Source organism: Desmodus rotundus, chromosome 8 (genome assembly GCF_022682495.2).
Source record: "Desmodus rotundus isolate HL8 chromosome 8, HLdesRot8A.1, whole genome shotgun sequence".
Lineage (NCBI taxonomy): Eukaryota > Metazoa > Chordata > Mammalia > Chiroptera > Phyllostomidae > Desmodus > Desmodus rotundus.
This window is the reverse complement of record NC_071394.1, coordinates 31,280,258-31,299,637: the sequence shown is the minus strand read 5'-3', so window position 1 is coordinate 31,299,637 and position 19,380 is coordinate 31,280,258. Positions and strand designations below refer to the sequence as shown.

General features: G+C 37.7%; 1 protein-coding gene across 5 annotated transcripts in view; it reads left to right on the top strand.

Annotated features, from left to right (window-relative positions):
* Positions 1-19,380, top strand: part of ESRP1 (epithelial splicing regulatory protein 1) — a 55,905-nt gene that overhangs the window by 23,590 nt on the left and 12,935 nt on the right. For 2 of the 5 annotated variants that reach the window (XM_024572375.3, XM_024572372.3), the window contains exons 11-13: positions 207-425; positions 2,691-2,889; positions 6,025-6,193. In XM_024572375.3, coding sequence (XP_024428143.1) covers positions 207-425; positions 2,691-2,889; positions 6,025-6,193 — 587 coding nt within the window. Of the gene's footprint in view, positions 1-206; positions 426-2,690; positions 2,890-6,024; positions 6,194-15,890; positions 16,042-19,380 lie in introns of all 5 variants that reach the window. The other 3 variants (XM_024572371.3, XM_024572370.3, XM_024572376.3) reach the window with 3 other exon arrangements.

Below are 19,380 nucleotides of genomic sequence, written 5' to 3'. Positions count from 1 at the left end.
AGCATGAATCCCTTTCTCCATGAGCGCTTCTCAAACTTTAATATGCTATGCATCACCTGGGGATCTTGTTAAAGTGCAGATTTCTGTTTACTAGGTCTAGGGTAGAGCTGAGATTGTCCATTTTTAACAGGTTCCCTAGCTATGCCAGGGCCAACAGCATTGGCATAGCAAGGCTCTAAATCACTTCTGTTTTCCTTTGAGTACAGGTGCTGAATCGATTCTCCTCGGCCCCTCTCATTCCACTTCCAACCCCTCCCATTATTCCAGTACTACCTCAGCAATTTGTGCCCCCGACCAATGTTAGAGACTGTATACGCCTTCGAGGTCTTCCCTATGCAGCCACAATTGAGGACATCCTGGACTTTCTGGGGGAGTTTTCCACAGATATTCGAACTCACGGGGTTCACATGGTATTGAATCACCAGGTAAGAAAGTTGCTTACTGGGAAACTGATTTGCTCGTTCTTATTATCAAAGAATCTCTTCCGATAAAAGAGTACACAGGTTTATCAGTTGTACAGTAAGCCCTGAAAGAGTGATGTAACTACAAATGCAAGAGGTATTTAAGATGAACTCCAGAAAGAATGCTATCGGGGGTATGATAATTCCAATGTGGCTCTGACTCTGTCATCGCATGTATCCATCCAATTCTCAATAGCATCATAGGACGTTGTCGGTCTAATGCATTTTAGTATTGCAGTCCTGAACTCTGCTGTCATAGTGTGAAAGCAAGTGTGGACAATACGTAATCCAATGACTTTGTCTCTGCTCCAGAGTAGTTTGTACCCATAGGCTGTCTAGAAACAGCTTATTTTACTTCATGTATTTTTATATGTATTTATAGAGAAGTTAGACATCAAATTACTTTCAGCGAAGTGCAAGCTCAATAAGGTCTAGCATCGGCACACCACCTAGAACACTGTGTGTTCATAGCAGGCGCTCAGACGTATTATGAATTAATTGTTTAATAGAAACCTCTATAAAAATGTAACCATGTTCTATGATGTGCAGAGGTATATATTCTAAGCATTTGTAAAGTAGTTCCTGGCTTAGTTCCCTTGATTTTGGTTAAATAAAATTAGTCATCTTTGTTACTGGACAATATGCCAGTATTTTGTGCTATCATAAACAGGCCGGAGTTCTAAAAAAAGCTTATAAACCCAGAATCCCAGTTAAAATGTTGGAACTCTTTTATTAAAAGCAAAGTTGTTTTAATTTTTGAAAATGAGATGTTTTTGGTGAATAAAGGCTTGAGCATAACTTTGTATTGGGATACCAATGTTATTTCTAAACTGCTGGTATTCCACTTTCTCTTTTCACTTGGAGATTTGGTCATATTCATAACCATAATCCTGTCTCACTGGAAAGTGCAGGTCACTGGGTACAGGCAATCAGAAGACATCCTGAACCCTGCTTGGTTTTCCACTGCAGCATATGCTCATTCTAATTCTTATGTCAGTGTTGAGCTGTGCAACTTTTTATCTGAGTAGGTACCCTCTCAGCATGCTTCATCAGAATCTTTTTGAATAAAATTCCCCATAATTCCTCAAATACCCTGCAGGGATTAGTTTGGTTTCTCTTTGGGTCACCATTTCTGATAACGTAGGGGGCTATTATTACTCTCTAATTAACAACAGTAGACAGGTTTACCTATCATTGACCCACACGACCTATTGCGATTGCACTTGGGTGAGATGCTTCTTAGATGGTGGACACGCTCGGAGCTGTCTCGAAGATGTCAGGTTTCCATCTTGGACTGGGTTTCCCTGGTATCCCTAATTTCCCTGGTACGGTAACTCGTATGGTAACTTGCATGGTAATAGTTTGCATTAAATAGTCCCTTAGGGACTTTTAAAGACATCCATAAATAAGAAAGTCTTATAAGCTGATGGTATTTTTTTTCCTCCCCCATAAAATGTTGATGCTCAATAAAACTATGGCATTTTGGTTCTGTGGAACACAAATCTATCAGCTTGGTTTTAAATGAAGCAGATTTTTAGCTAGCTGTTAGTAATAGAAGAAATGACTACCAACACCTATTGGGCGGAGATTTGAGATGGAGGTGCCTAGGTGAAGGCGAGAGAAAGGCTCCCCTAGAAGGCTGATAACAGCTATCCCCAGCCTTCACTGTGCTTTGCAGCTGCCAATTCCTGTCTCCCCTTCCCTGTCCCCAGGCCACATTCCAACCTAGGCTGCAGGGAGAAGGGGAAGGGGATGTTGCAGGACAGTGAGGGACAGAACTTAGAGCTAAAAGAGAATACTGGTTTATTCACTTTCCCGTAGGAGGATGCATAAAACTCAAATACTGATTCTGTTACCAGCTTTTCTCAATTGAGTAAGTTTTAATCCGATTTTTCAGAAATGCAAAACCCACTACACAACCCTGTACTTTGAGACCACGGTTGCAAGGAGACCTTTTCAGAACCTTGTAAATCTGATACTAATAGAAACCAAAAAGGGTCACTTTCAGCTATGAGCTCTCAAAATTGTTTCTTCCACTTTTTTTGGCCATTCTGGTGATTAGGTGATGAAATGCCAAGTCAGATTTCAGTAGGTCACATGGTCACCCAGATTTTGTGGCTAAAATGTCTGTACTTTGGGTGATTGTCACTTTGCATGTTTTGAAAGCAACCATTTCCTTGTTGAAGGAGACAGTCTCCTTTTGTTTTTATTCTTCCCCCGCACGCTCAGGGCCGCCCATCAGGAGATGCCTTTATCCAGATGAAGTCTGCGGACAGAGCATTTATGGCTGCACAGAAGTGTCATAAAAAAACCATGAAGGACAGATATGTTGAAGTCTTTCAGTGTTCAGCTGAGGAGATGAACTTTGTGTTAATGGGGGGCACTTTAAATCGAAATGGCTTATCCCCACCGCCATGTAAGTTACCATGTAAGTTTTTCTTGGGTCTTGGCGCTATTCTACGCTGTGTGCTGGTAGGTGCTTAAGCTGCTTTCATAACTTTCTGTGTCCCTGGTTCTTTCTGAGGCAGGCAAGGTGGTTTTCCCATCTGAAATCGGTAGTATCTGGTAATCATGTAAGATTCTGGTTGTGGACATCCATAATTAGAGGTGCTACAAATACCTCCTTTCCAATTATATTCTTGCTTTTCCAGTGATAAGCCCTTGATTTCTGAAGCTTAGTGTGCTCAAGATAAGCACTGACTCTGGGAGGCAACCTGGCTATGCAGATATTTTAATACGCATTTAAAGGGAAAATAAGTATGGCTGGATCTTTTTTTTTCCTCCTAAACACATTTGATTTGATGCCCATTTTGCATTGTTAAGTTATTGAGCATCAAGTATTTTTTGGATAGGATAACCTGGGGAGCATTTGTCTTGCTCTCCAAGATATCTGGGATGAGCAAGTGAGTAAAAAATATGAATGCGTAAATAAATTAGCCAAAGTTTCCATTGGATCGCAGGATCAGTGCTTAATTCCAAGCCATGCTCTTGCTCATTGGCACCTGGGTGCAAGCCATCTGGAATCTTGTTTGAGAGGAATAAGCCCTTTAGTCTGAAGACCAAGTTCTGGTTAGTGACTGCGGAACATTGGGGATCTAATGTTAAAAGCTGAATCTTTTCACACAGTTTTCACTTTTGAATAAGTCATACCTTATTAGGAGGCATGTTGGGTATGTTTAAAGAATGTAGCACTTGGAATACAGTCCAGAGATAACTGAGACAGTAAACTGGATTTTGTGCTTGATTCCAATAAAATGGGGAGCATTAGGACATGACTTTCTAGTAAAGAGAAATCTGTACCAATAGACCTATTTGAATAAGTATTATTTATAGAATATTCAGTGGGGCTTAATCCTTTTTTCCCTTGGAATTTCTAAATGCTAATATTCTATTTATCTGCTGCTTGCTGTTGGTGAATATCTAAGAGTTGGTCGGTAATAACTATTATGTTTTAAAAATCTATGATTGGGTTTAAGTGGTTATCTTAAAGTAATCTTAGTCATATGTATTCTGTCCATAAGCCATTGATAATGTCAGTAACTTTTACAATTTTCTTCAGTGATAATCTATCAAGCATTATGGATAAGAGAATTTCTCCTTCATGTGTAACCAAAATGCTGCTGTGATATCATTTTACTTCTCTCTTGCTGGTACAAAACTGGTTATTACACTTTCTTCATAGGACTTTTCATTTCTTCCCCTTTCTCCCTCACAAGCCCTAAAATACTAAAAATTAGAAATGCATTTTTCACATAAAAATATACTTCTATATCTTTACTTTTAATACTTTCCAAAAATTTTAACTAAAATTGGCCATTTACCATTTTAATAGAGTTTACTCATTTTTTTTATTCAAATCAGAATTTCGATTTTATGCATGATAATATTATGCCTGTTTCACTGGACTGTTATTTTCCTGTCAACTCACTTTAGGTGATTGCCTATTTATACAAGAACCAAAAAATTTACAGAAATTGCATTGATTTTTATATAATCTCAAGGACTAATACAGTTAAAATAGTGACTACTCACAACTCACTGAGGAGTTTAACTGAATTTGAGCAAGAAATGCTGCTAAAGTCTCATTGTTTTAAAATTGTAAACTCTTCTTTGTTTATTGAAGTTTAACTGTTCAAAAAGTTTTAAAGTCACCTCCATTTTTCTAGTCTATGAATATATACATCTTGTTCTCTTTTAGGAATGTGAGAATAGCTGTACAGTCATTTGAATACACAAATCTGAGCTGCCTAATCTGTTGAGTTATTCAAACTTTCTACTTTGTTTTGAGGCAGGACAGATGTGTACCTACTGTAGATGTCTGATTGGCATGAGATATTCTCATTTAATGAATTGCTTGCTAGTTTTGAAAGCAGGATATGAACACAGGCTTTATAATTTTTTATATGACTCTGATGCCTGAATTTGTCCTAATTGCCCTTATATGGACTCTTCAAAGGCCAGGGATCATAATTTTAAAATTCATCTATGTGTTAGGTATCTACATGTAGCTCAGTTTTCAGGGGGTATGAACAAAATACCCAAAAGGTGACTATGACATCAGTATGTGTACCTATATGAGGTTCTTGCCCTGCATACTCATATTCAGGTGACCGCCCTTAGAGACATGTCGAAACTCATAAGAATTGCAGAATTCAGTAGAGATTTTCATGTGAAAAAGTGAAAATTATCCCTTGGCCCTCTGCTATTTGCAAAATAAATTAGGTTGTTTTAGGTGTGACAATTAAAGGTAGGAGCCCCAAATTCAGACAACTTCTCACTTACCTCTGTTGTTGGGTACACATGCCCTGGAGAGTTGTGTTTGTCTCACATGTCAAAGGCAGTGACCATCAGGTGGTCTGACTGAACCTGGGTAACCAGAAGACAAAGCAATTTCATTCTCTCTGTTTTCTGTATAATCTGAGTCCACAGTTTCTGAGCTGACTCTCAGGAAGACCAGCACTTCTATTTCCCAGGACTACTTTCCAGGTTGGATTTTGCCCCCCAGGTTTGAAGGTGTAGATTAGCTTCAAAACCCATCTCCTGGTGGGAATAATGCAGAGTTCACTACTTCTTTTACGTCCGTTCACTCTGAAACCATATACTTGGGTGTAATACATGGTACTGGTGGAGCGTGTTTCAGCATCACCCTTTTCATTTCACGCTGTACTATAGGGCAGCTAGGATGGAATAACAGCTTTTAATATGAAGTTATGCTAAATGTCAGTCCCATGTTTCTTTCCTCAGAGTGTTTATTTGTGGTCACTGGCACTCAGGCATGGAGGGAAAGTGTCAAATGTCATGAAATGTTTGAGAAGACTTTTGATGATACTGATTTCTCCAAATTTCAGACCAAGAATGTTTCTTTAGGTTAGAGTATGAGGTCTGAGATTACTTCTAGGTTTTGTCTATCTGATCCAAAGAAAGTTGCTAGGGGTGGTAGAAAGAATTGCTCTTACTTTAAAATGTGTATGTGTAATACCGTTACGGCTTTACTGCTGCGCATATGTGTCAGCTGTTACCAGTGTTTCAAAGTCTCTCTCTCTCTCTCTCTCTGCTTATTTAGGCCTGTCTCCTCCTTCCTACACATTTCCAGCTCCTGCAGCAGTTATTCCTACTGAAGCTGCCATTTATCAGCCCTCTCTGCTTTTGAATCCACGGGCACTGCAGCCTTCCACAGCGTACTACCCAGCGGGCACTCAGCTCTTTATGAACTACACAGCTTACTACCCCAGGTAAGGCTCTGGTGGACTTGGAAATGAGGGACAAAAACAAAGGCCTCCTTCGATAGCCAGTACCTGAGTTCACACAAGAATATTTTCTGCCACGTTGAAGGCAACTGCTTCTGGTCATATCTCAAAGTAAGATTGTTTCAAGACAAACCAAAGTATGTTTATTTTTTAACCATGTATTAACAGAATCTTTCAAGCTATTTTTGTGTACAACTTAATATTTTTAGATTCTCTTATCTTAGGACCATAAGTGTGGGGCACTGTAATTATTGCAATAGGGTGGCAACACCTTGTGAATGAGCTTAAAAACAGGGAAATCATTAATAACAACAATTATATTTTTAAATAGCATTAATTCATGTTACCTCACAATAAATAACAGTCGTTTTAAATCATACACAACCTGTATCTTTTCTCCCCTAAATCTTTAAAAACAAGTTCAGATAAAATTTATTTAGAACTCTATTAGAATCAACTTTTTTCCCCTAGGTTTTCTAGGGAAATTTTTTTTTTAATTATAGCTGACATACAATATTGTTTTAGTTTCTTATGTACAACATAACTACCATTATTTGTTCAAGTCCTATACAAAATGCTATTGATATTTTGCTACAAATTGCATTGAATTTGTAGTCTGCCTTGGGTATTATAGACATTTTAACTATGTTAGTTCTTCCTGTCTGTGATGTGGTATATAACTTCTATTTATATGTATCTTCAATTTCTTTTTTCATTGTCTTATAATTTTTCAAATCTTTTTACATCCTTGGTTACATGTATTTTTAAGATTTTTTTTTTGGATGCAATTATACATGAGATTGTTTCTCTAATTTATCTTTCTGATAGATATTGGTATGTACAAATGCAACCAATTTCAGAATATTAAGTTTGTATCCTGCTATTTTATTTAATTATCAGTTCTAGTAGTTTTTTGGTGGAATCTTTCTTTTTTAAAAAAAACTTCATTTTAAGAGAGAGTGGAGGGGAGGGAGAAGAGAGGAAGAGAAACATCAGTGGGTTGCTTCTTGTAGATGCCTCGCCAGGAACTGAACCCAAAACCTGGGCATGTGTCCTGACCGATAATTGAACCAGCAACCTTTCACTTTGCCAGACAACACCCACCAAACTGAGCCACACAAATCAGGGTGGAATCTTTAGTTTTCTATGTATAGTATAATGTCATCTGAAAATAATGACAACTTTACATCTTCCCTTTCAAATTTGGATAGCTGTTTTGTTTTTTTTTTTTCCTTGTCTCTCTGCTGTGGCTGGGACTTTCAGTACTATGTTGGTTAAAAAGAGTAAAGGTGGACATCATTGTGGTGTTCCTGACCTTAAAAAGAAAAGGCTTTCAGCCCTGATCAGCATGGCTCAGTTTTGCCTGTCAACTGTGCTACCGGCAGGGGGGTTGTCATACATGGCCTTTATTAAATTGAAGTATGTTCCCTCTGTTCCCACTCTGAGAGTTTTTATCATAAATGGGTGCTGGGTTTTATCGAACGCTTTTTCCGCATCTATCGATATGATCGTGTGGTTTTTATCCTGCATTTTGTTTATGTGGTGAATCACATTTATTGATTTGCGAATGTCGTACCAACCTTGCGTCCACAGAATAAATCCCACTTGATCATAATGTACGATCTTTTTGATGAGTTGCTGTATTCGATTTGCTAATATTTTTTTGAGGATTTTAGTGTCCATGTTCATCAGTAATATTGGCCTATAATTTTCTTTCTTTGTAGTGCCTTTATCTGGTTTTGGAATTAGGATAATGCTGGCCTCGTAAAATGAGTTTGGGAACCTTTCCTCCTCTTGAATTTTGTGAAATAGTTTGAGAAGGAGAGGTGTTAGTTCTTCTCAAAAAGTCTGGTAAAATTAACCTGTGAAACATCTAGTCCATGGCTTTTGTTTTTTGGGAGTCTTTTGATTACTGCCTCAAGTTTATTAGGTATAACCTTTCTATTCAGATTTTCTGATTCTTCCTGATTTAGTTATGGAAGATTGCATGTTTCTAGGAATTTATCTCTTTCGTCCAGATTGCCCAGTTTGGTAGCATATAGTTGTTCATAATATTTTCTTATAATCCTTCATTATTTGTTTGGTGTCAGTTGTTAGTTCTCTTTCATTTCTGATTTTATTTATTTGGGTCCTCTCTTTTTTTCTTGATGAGCCTGGTTAAATGTTTGTCAAAATTTTTTTTTAAAGATTTTATTTATTTATTTTTAGAGACAGGGGAAGGGAGGCAGAAAGAGAGGAAGAGAAACATCAATGTGTAGTTGCCTCATTCACCCCCACTGGGGACCTGGCCCACAACCCAAGCATGTGCCCTGACTGCGAGTCAAACTGGTGACCCTTTGGACCCTTTGGCACAGCCAGTGCCAAAGGTTTGTCAATCTTGTTTATCACTTTAAAGAACCAGCTCTTAGATTAATTGATCTTTGTTTCATTTTTTTAGACTCTAGTTCATTTATATCTGCTCTGATCTTTATTATTTCCTTCTGTCTACTCACATTGGGCTTTGTTTGTTGTTCTTTTTCAAGTTCCTTTTTTTTTTTAGATTAAAAAAATTTTTTTTTATTGTTCAAGTACAGTTGTCTCCATTTTCCCACCACTACTTTCCCCCACTCCACCCACCCCCACCCCCCACCCTCAATCCCTACCCTCCTTTGGCTTTGGCTTTATGTCCTTTATACATGTTCCTTGATTACCCTTCCTCCTTTCCCCCCATTAACCTCCCTCTACCTCCCCTCTGGTTACGTCAGTTCTTTATTTCACTGTCTCTGGTTGTATTTTGCTTGCTTGTTTGTTTTGTTGATTAGGTACCACTTACAGGTGAGATCATATGGCATTTGTCTTTTACACCTGGCTTATTTCACTTAGCATATGTAAAGTTAGATTGTTCATTTGAGCTTTTTCTTGTTTTTGAGATAGGTCTGTAATGCTCTGAATTTCCCTCTTAGGATTGTTTTATCTCTGTTCTACAGATTTTTGATTGTTGTATTCTCATTTTCATTTGTTTCAAGGTATCTTTAGATATTTTCCTCGGACTCATTGTTGACCCATTCATTGTTTAATAGCGTGTTATTTAGCTTCCATGCCTTTGTGTGTTTTTCAGTGTTCTTCTTGTGATTGATTTCTAGTTTCATAGCATTGTGGTCAGAGAAGATGCTTGATAGGATTTCAATCTTCTTAAATTTACTGAGACTTGTTTTGTGTTCTGTTTTGTTTTGCGTTTGGGCCTGATTGTGTGCAGAAAGAACTGGGCTGCACATCAGATATCTGCCTCTGTCTGCAGGCTTTTTGTTAGACTTAAAGAGGGAAAGTCTTCCAGCTGTACTCCTCAGCAGTAGGTCTTAAGCACCACAGGGTGGGGCAGAGTACTTCCTTAGGGTGGGGCTATTGCTTCCCCAGACTGAAGCCTCTTGGAAGAGAGTGCTTTGCCTGAGAGGAATGGCTTCTGCAGTAGGGGGCATGACTCAGCACAGGGATCCTGGCAGGTGTTCCTTCAGCTCTGTCCCCATAGTCACTTCCCCAGACTCTCCTCTTGTGTCTCTAGTCCACTCTTCCTTCCCTTTGCTAGAGCCCGGGGTTAGTGACTAGAAATGGAATTTTGTGTCTTGGCCCCTTAAGATGCTCTCCGTATATCCAGCCATCTCTCCCTGGCAGACAGAAACCCTGCTGCTTTTCACAGCCATATGTTATTTGGATTCCTTTCCCAGATCTGGTGCTATTGGCTGGGGAGTCAGCTTGGGGTTTAGACCCCACAGTTCACAGGGGGACCCCCTCAGCCACTGAAATATCTCTCCCTCACTTCAGCTGCCACCTACATCAGCCCAGTCAGCCCTCTCGTGCCTTCTCCATAGTCCCTACCAGTCACATTGTGGTGATGTGGCTTCTTCCATCCGTCTATGAATATAAGGCTTCTCTCCAGCTAGTGTTCAGTTGGTTATTCAGGATGATTTTCTTCTATAATTTAGTTGTAATTCCAGTTTAGTCCTGGGAGGAGATTAGTGTAGCTTCCACTTACTCCTCTGCCATCTTGGGTCTCTCCACCTATTGATTTTAGAGAAAGAGGAAGTGAGGGAGAAAGAGAGAGATAGAAACATTGATATGAGAGAGAAACATCAATTGGTTTCTTGCATGCACTCCGACCTGGGACCAAACCCACAACCTAAACATGCCTTGCCGAGAATTGAACCCATGACCTTTCAGTTTACAAGACTATGCTCCGAGCAACTGAGCCACACTGGCTAGGGCTCTGTTTTGTTTTGTTTTTTCATTTTCTTTTTTTGTTGTTGTTTTGGTCAGTCCTTTCACCTTTTTCACCCAGCCCTAAAATCTTCCTCCCTTCTGATAACTGTCACCCTGGTCTCTCTCTGTATCTAAGAGAGAGTCTTTCTATTTTGTTGTTATTTTGTTCATTAGATTCTACATATAAGTGAAATCATATTGTACTTGTCTTTCTCTGACCGGCTTATTTCACTTAATATAATACTCTGTAGATCCATTCATATTGTTGCAAAACGTAAGATTTCCTTCTTTTTTTAAAGCAAAGTAGTATTCCATTGTGTAAATGTACCGTGAATTAATTTACTTATCTACTAATGGGCACTGGGCTGCTTCCAAATTGTGGTTACCGTCAATAATGGTACCGTGCACACAGAGGTGCATATATCCTTTCAAATTAGTGCTTTGGTTTTCTTCAGATGTAGACCCAGAGATGGCATTGCTGGGTCATAGGCAGATCCATTTTTAATCATTTTGAGGTATCTCCGTACTGCTTTCCACAGTGGCTGCACCAATTTGTATTTCCACCCACAGTGCATTAGGGGTTCCCTTTTCTCAACATCCTCACTAAGACTTGTTTGTTGATTTATTGATTATAGCTATTTGGACCAGTGTGAGGTGATATCTCACTGTGGTTTAAATTTTTCATTTCTCTGATGATTAGTGACATTGAGCACCATTTCATATATCGATTAGCCACCTGTATATCCTCTTTGGAGAAGTGGTTTCCTTTACTGTGCAAAAACTTTTTAGTTTGACAGAGCTTCATTTGTTTGTTTGTTTATTTTTCTTTCCCTTATTAAGGGATATTTATCAGAAAAAAATACTGGTAAGAGAAATGTCAGAGATTTACTGCCTATGTTTTCTTCTACAAGTTTTATGGTTTTGAGTCTTTCATTTAAGGATTTTTAAAAGTTATTTGTTAGTTTATTTAGAGAGGGGGAAGGGAGGGAGAAAGAAAGGAAGAGAAACATTGATATTAGAGAGAAATATCAATCAGTTGCCTCTCCTACATGCTGCAGCTGAGGTTGGAACCTGCAACCCAGGTGTGTTCCCTGACAGGGAATCAAATAAGCAACCTTTCTCTTTGCAGAACAACACCCAACCAACTGCGCCATGCTGTTCAGGGCTTACATTTAAGTTTTTAAAACCATTCTGAGTTTATTCTTGTATATGGTGTTAGAAGGCGGTCTAGCCCTGGCTGGTGTGGCTCAGGGGATTGAGTGTCAGCCTACGAATAAAAGGGTCGCTGGTTCTATTCCCAGTCAGGGCACATGTCTGGGTTGCAGGCCAGGCCCCCAGTAGGGGGTGCAGGAGAGGCAACCACACATGGATATTTCTTTCCCTCTCTTTCTTCCTCCCTTACCCTCACTAAAAAATAAATAAATAAAATCTTAAAAAAAAAACAATTTTATTAACTTCTTCTTTTTTTTTTTTTTGCATGTATCTGTCTCCATGTTTAACTTTTGGGAAACAACCAAACTTTTTCCCACCAGCAATGCACAAAGTTTCCAATTTCTCTACATTCTTTTCACCTCTTAACTGTCTTTCATTTTAACTGTTTTCATGAGTGGATTTGTTATGGATTGATTTGCATTTCCTTAATGACTAATTTTAGCATCTTTATATGTACTTACTAGCCATTTATTTTCTTTGAAGAAATGTTTATTCAAATCCTTTGCACATTTCTTAATTCAGTCATTTTTCTTATTGTAAAGTTTTTTAGTTGTAAAATTTCTTTCTATTTTTTAAAAATTTTTATTCATTTCTTTTTAGAGAGGGGAAAGGAGGAAGAAGGAGAGGGAAAGAAACATCAATGTGTGGTTTCCCTTGTTCACCCCCCCCCCACTGGGGACCCAGCCTGCAACCCAGGCATGTGCCCTGACTGGGAATCAAACCAGCAACCCTTTTATTCGTAGGCCGGCACTCAATCCCCTGAGCCACATCAGCCAGGGCTGAATTTCTTTGTATTCTAGATAATAGACCTTATAAAATATGATTTACAAATACCTTCTCCCAGCCCTTGGGTTGTCTTTTCATTTTCCCAATAGGTTCCTTTAAAAAATAAACATTTTCTTTTCTTTTCTTTTTTGAAGATTTTATTTATTTATTTTTAGAGAGGAGGGAAGGGAGAGAGGGAGAGAAACATCAAAGTGTGGTTGCCTCTTGGGTGCCCCCTACACTGGGGACCTGTCCTGTAACCCTTTGGTTCACAGGCCCATGCTCAATCCACTGAGCTACACCAACCAGAGCTAAAAACCAAACATTTTCAATTTTAATGAAGTTCTATTTATTTGTCTCCTCTTGTCATTTATACTTTGTCACATACAACCCAAGTTCGTGAAAATTTACTGCTACATATTGTTGTAAGAGGTTTGTAGTTATAGCTCATATTTAGGTGATATTACCTAATTTGAATTAATTTTCATGTAGTTTTAGAGGTCCAAATTCAACCTTTTGCATGTGTATATTCCACTGTTTCAGCACCATTTATTGAAGAGACTCTTCTTTCCTAATCAGATTGCCTTAGAACCCTTGTCAAAAATCAATTGACCATAAATGTAAGAGTTTATTTCTGGCCTCTCGATTCTATTCCATTCATTGATCAGTGCCTGCCATAAAGGGAGTACCACACCATCTGAATTAATGTAGTTTTGTAGTAAGTTATGAATTTGGGAATGTTAAGTCCTCCTATTTTGTTCTTTTTTAAGAGAGTTTGACTTCTCTGGGTCCTTGGAATTTCCATGCATGTTTTAGGTTGGGTTTCATGAATTCCGCAAAAAAGCCAGTTGGAATTTTGATAGCTATTGCATTGACTCTATACAATTTAGAGAGTTTATAAACCTGGGCTGCCTTTCCATTTATTTAGATGATTTTTTATTTTTTAATAGTGTTTTGTGGTTTTCAGTGTACAAGTGTTGCTAAATTTTTTCCCTAAGTATTCTTTGCGATGCTATTGTGAATGGAATTGCTTTATTGATTTTATTTCTGGGTAGTTCATTGTAGTGTATATAAATGCAATTGATTTATTTTGTGTATTGATCTTGTACCTTGTTGAACTGGTTTGTTAGTTCTAGTAGTTTCTTAGAAGGTTCTTTTTAATTTTCTATGTAAGTTTACCTTGTCTCTGTCCTCTCGTTTTTATTCCATAAATTACTTCATATTTGCTGATTGTTATTTCAATAATATGAAAGACATTGGAATTTAGGTTGATAGAAAATTCTTATTTTCATGCCCTGTTAGGTAGTCACACAGATTATTTAATTGTCCTTAAGATGCTTTGTATACAGCAGGTAATCCTAGTGCGAAGAATAAGGATACGATTCCAGGTTTTGTTGTATTTAGGCTTAATCAAAATACGTGTACTTTGTAATTGTCATTTTATAACATCAAATTATCCATTTGGATAACTTTTATCTTTTTATTTAATCTTGGTTAGAGTCTGAAGTCATTAGATACCTACATTTAATTTACAGACTGTCTTTAGTCAAAGGAATAGAATATACCAGGACAGAGCTATGGAAATAAGTTGTACATTGTGGAAATGAACTGCTTTCATATCCAGTTTGGAATGTCTGAGTAACTCGTAGTAAAATACACAAAGTCTTCTGGTCTTGGAGTATTGAGTTAGTATTTATCAGACATTTGACATGAGCATATATAGTCTTCGGATGAATGGTGGTTGTATGGGAGGAAAGCATTGAACTAGGAGTTGAGAGGTCTGGGGGCTTCTTCTGGTTTGGTGAAGCACTTAACCTTTGAGAAATTATTTAACTTTCTTACTTTCTGTTTCCACCTCTGTAAAAATGAGGAGGTGTGGCCGAACGATGACTAAAGTCCCATTCAGGCTTAAACAGCATTCCCCCCCAGTCGCACACAGATTGACTTTCACTCTCTAAACAGGCTCCCTTCAGAGGGAGTTGTAAAAATGTCTCCAGGTGACTCTAACAGGCAAACACGTTGAGGATCACTGCTGTAGAAACTGAAAAGGTTAAGAGCAGCTTGATGTCAAGTAATGTTTTCAGGCTCCCATATCTTTTAAATGATTCAATAGAATGGAGGCTATATGGAAATAGCAAAAGTGAAATAACAAATTATTGCATTTTATAGTTTAATTGTGGATTAATTTGTATGTTTTTTAAAATTTTTATTGTAGTTCAATTATAGTTGTATGCCTTTTCTCCCCATTCCTCCACCCCACCCCAGAATAATTTGTATGTTTAATCATTGAATCTGAAGAACAGTTCTGGGGAAACTTGAGAAGTGCTATCATCTCCCCATTTACCAAATGATATAATTGAAATTCAAAGAAATTCAGTGACTTGCTCAAGTTTACTGGCTAATAAAAAAAAGGGAGTCTGGAAGTAGATGCATATCTGGTGCCGTTCCTGTTAACCCATCCGTTGGCGTTATGTAGGATAGATAGTCTCAAAGATTTTGTAGTCCCTTCCATTTTGTTTTTACTTGTCTTTGGAACGGGATAATTGCCTACTTAGAGACATTTATAAGTGTTAATAATATATGCCCTTTTTTAGGGTTACTAATATAAAACTGAGGGTCTTTATTGCTCTTTAAGCTGATAACTTGTTTAAAATTTTTGGCCTATATTTTCAGTTATGGGTTTCTGGCCACTAATTGTAGTGGAAAACAGATTGGGTGGGGGACTTGGTGAGACTAATTTTATAATATGGTAGGTCATCGCTTGAGTTGCTATCCAAAGAATGATTAGGAATTCAATTGGTCTGTGCTCCTTGAGGGTAATAATAGTTGTAGATATACGAAGAGGGACTTATGCATCAATTTTCCCCTTGTGTTATTGGTGATTGATTTTAATTTGTTGTGAATCCCTTCCAATTTACCCACCACCTCCTCCTCTTTTCAGTCAGGTTGGAAGAAATAATTCACAGATGCTATAGTACTCTACTGTATTTTTAAGCTACACTCACTGTGCTCTACCTTTGTTTGTGTATATGGGTAGAACAGTCTGTTCCTTGGAGAAATCACTCCAAATACTTCTGGTCTCTGTGGCTGTGGTTCCTATTAGTCCTTCGTATTTATTCCTTTTCATGCCTTAGTATTCCTGGTAACTAGCCAGTTAATCATCAATGAGCTGGGCTTTGGAAGTGGTGCTTTGTGGTTGAGTGACCTTGAAGGCTAATTCCTTCCTGTCCCTTTAAGACTCTCAGAGAGAACTGGGGAAGTCCTGCATTTAACTCTGCATTAACCCTTCTACATTTCAACTTTTGGCTTTTCTGAAACAGCTGTGATAGTTCTCACTTGGCTTGGGAGATATAACTCACAGAATTCTAAGATCACCTTGAGAGAGTCTGTTTCCTTAAGTGACTAATGTTTTTAGAGTAAATATTCAACATTGTCTATTCCTGTTGGTTCACTGTACTTTCTCTCCCTTTAGCCCCCCAGGTTCGCCCAATAATCTTGGCTACTTCCCTACAGCTGCTAATCTTAGCGGTGTCCTTCCACAGCCTGGCACGGTGGTCAGAATGCAGGGCCTGGCCTACAATACTGGAGTTAAGGAAATTCTTAACTTCTTCCAAGGTTACCAGGTCAGTAGCTTGAAGAAGAAAAATATTCAGTGCCCTTAATACTTAAATTGATTTGCCTAAGATTGCAGCCAGGAAAGAAGCCGATTATCTGAAACTCGAATTTGTACAAGTGCTACTGGATTGTTTATGGAGGCAAAAAGAACCAGGGAGTCAGTCAGGAGGACTAGTGTGAGTGCTGACTTCAAGCGCATCCCTTTGACAAGATTAGGGGTTTTCCATGCTCTTCTTATTGTTTGAACTTAATCTGTTGGTGCTTTTTTGGAAAAGTTCTTTGGGGCCCACAGCTGCATGGGTCCTGCCATCTAGAATAGGATTGGCTAAGGAGTTTTCTCAAAGTCAAATTAATTGGCTAACACAAAAATATTTAAACATGGTGTTGAAGTTGAGTATTTAAAAAGTAGTTAGAGGGCTCTCTGCCTATCTGGGGAAAAACAAAGGAGATGGTAACTCTTTAAATGCGCTGGAGGATACTCAATGAGCCTTTTATGTAATGACGGGCAGTTAATTCTTGTGAAACTGATGATTACTCTTGTCACCATTACCTGTGTCCATCAGTGAGCTCTTTAACAGTGAGCAAAATCTCATTGCCATCTCATCTGAGCGGACACCTTACCCTAAATCACATAATATCCAAAACCCGAATGATGCTTTCTTGCAATTTCTAAAAGTCATTATCACATGGCATTTTAACTGCACCAATAGCAAAAATTGTCTTTCTTCTTGGAGCTGAACTTTTGCTTGAATCTTCAGAGTTGAGAAGCTTTTACAGGCGTAATTGTCAAATCCTAAAATGGCCCTTGGTCCTGTAGAGTTGGGTATTTTAAGGGCTGCGCCTGCAGAGGCTGTCTCACTATGAGAAGGGGTTTACAAGCTTGACGTCCATGAATCATGGAGGATTGTGGAGCTCAACTAAAATTACCTCCCTGGGGCTGCCCCAGATCTACCAAGTTGCCATAATGGCCTTTGAGGGCTTTTAACATACAAAGGATATTTTGTGACAAATGAAGAAAATCTGTGTCTGATACTGAAAAACCAAATGGAAGTGGACATTCTTATCAGAAGTACAAATTTTTTTTTTTTTTTTTCAGAGATCAGTAGATACTTTGCTTCATCCCTAACCAAATAAGCTGCCTATTGGAAGCCCTTGCAGAGGGTTTTTTTAAAAGTTAGTTTCCAAACTTTGGTTTATTAGATTATAAAAGAAATAGAGAATTTTATCAAAGCCTACTTAAAAGGTTGCTTAATCTCATGGAGTAAACATTTGAGTGTTGTATTTTCCCCCATTGTTTTTTCATTCTAGAAAGTGCTAGCGAAGTTTTAGATTTTAGGGTCAGCTGAATTCACTTCTTGTTTATTTTGACTAATCAACTTTTACATTCACAGTGAGTAGAATTAAGCAGTCATGCATACAAGTTGGTTTTTGCAGGTATTTATTCTACCACAAATGAGTAATATTGATTATTTCTGGATTTGTGTCTAAAGGATTGACATTCTTCTAAAATGAGATAAAATGACTTCAGTCTCCAGCAGTTTATCTCCCAGTAGCTCCTAGGAACCTTTCAAGGTTGGGGTAGTTATCTGGTATCATCAGAAGCAGAAAGGCCGGGCAAAATGATTTTATCTCAAGGCATTTGGCCTTCATTTCTGAAATGCTTGGAATTTATAAACTGACCCAATGAGTTAGGATTATGTAGGGACCTCAAATTTTAAATTCAGTATGTCAATTTATTTCAATGTCTTCAGTAATTTGACCTTTAAATTAATTACAATACATGCATTCAAAATCATTTGTATCTAACCTAATTTCATATCAATCTTACATAAAAGCTCATATTTTCTGTCTCTAAGACTTCATGCTTTCTTACTATTTTCTGTTCTCAGTTATTTTGAGAGGAGAAAATAGCCACTAGCCATGGGATTCCAGATTCTTTAGGTAACATTTTGTCACAAGACCAATTCAGAGGATGAATTTTTTTATCTTTAACTACTGTGTATTTATTGCTGTTGCTGATTTAATGGGAGGTTTTCATTGATTTCTGGTTATTTATCATTCATTTTACATAATTATATAATTTAGTTATATTAAGCAAATTGTTGGTAATAATCGGTTGAGAGAATGAAATTTCTCAACAGTTTGATCTTGTGTTTATAAATCTTGGCCGAGCCAGGCAGCTCGGTTGGTTAGATCATCATCCCAACAAGCCAGGGCTGTAGGATTCAATCTCCGGTCAGGGCACGTGCAAGGAGCAACCAATGAATGCATAAATGAGTGAAACAGCAAGTTGATGTTTCTCTCTCTCTCTCTCTCTCTCTCTCTTTAAAGATAAAAAAATATGTTGATATTATAGCTGAAATTGATATTATTATGTCATTCTCTATACATGTTATCTTTTAATACAATTTTTGGATGTATGTTTCCCCTACCCTCAGCAAAATTCTTTCTATAAAATGACTCCAATTTAAGTTTTTCATACTTCATTAGGGGCTTGGGGGGTATAAAGCTGAAAAGGGCAGGAATTCCACAAAGTGAAGATTTCTGGTAGCCTAAGCAAGATGCAGGACATGGGTTCTGCTAGTTGAATCTGCAGCCTTATAAAGTTAGAGTACCTGAGTTAGGCCTGTTTTGATAAGTGAAATCAGTAGAATGAGGACTGAATTTATGAAGACAAACTACCATGAGAATACTTGGTTATGAAAATATCATTCTAGTAATGAAAATAAATCTGTATTTATATTCTAGTTGATGGGTCTGTTATTCTGAAATGGACTCTCAAGAATTCCTTATATAATTCCCTTTAAGTTTTTCATTAGCTCTTTCCACTATATTTTACTGTCAATGATTTTGCATTTTAAGTAAGTGCTAGTTTTTGTTTCTCCTCAAAGTACTGACTTTAATCATTGTCTCTTTGGTCTTTTCACTACTAAGATTTTTACTTGCTGTCCTACAGAGAGATTAGATCGGTATTACAAATAACATCCATACCATTTAAAGTTCACAGAGTTGTTTGGACACATTGGGTTTATTTTACAATACCTTGCAAATAGTTGCTGTTCAAATATTTGATATATAGTCATACCTGTGGTATCATGGAAACTGTACTTGTTAGCAGGATCTGAAGTTTTGGTGATGTTTGTTGTGGTTTGGTCTTCCTTCCTTTCTTCCTTCCTTCCTTCCTTCCTTCCTTCCTTCCTTCCTTTATTTATTTATTTTTAATCCATGTGTTCAATCTAATGTTCCTCCTAGAAGGGATTTTTAAGGTACTTAGACATGTTAAGTAACAAATGAAGACTTGGGATTAACAGTTATGTATATGGCTTGTACCCGTGTTAACTTGTTTT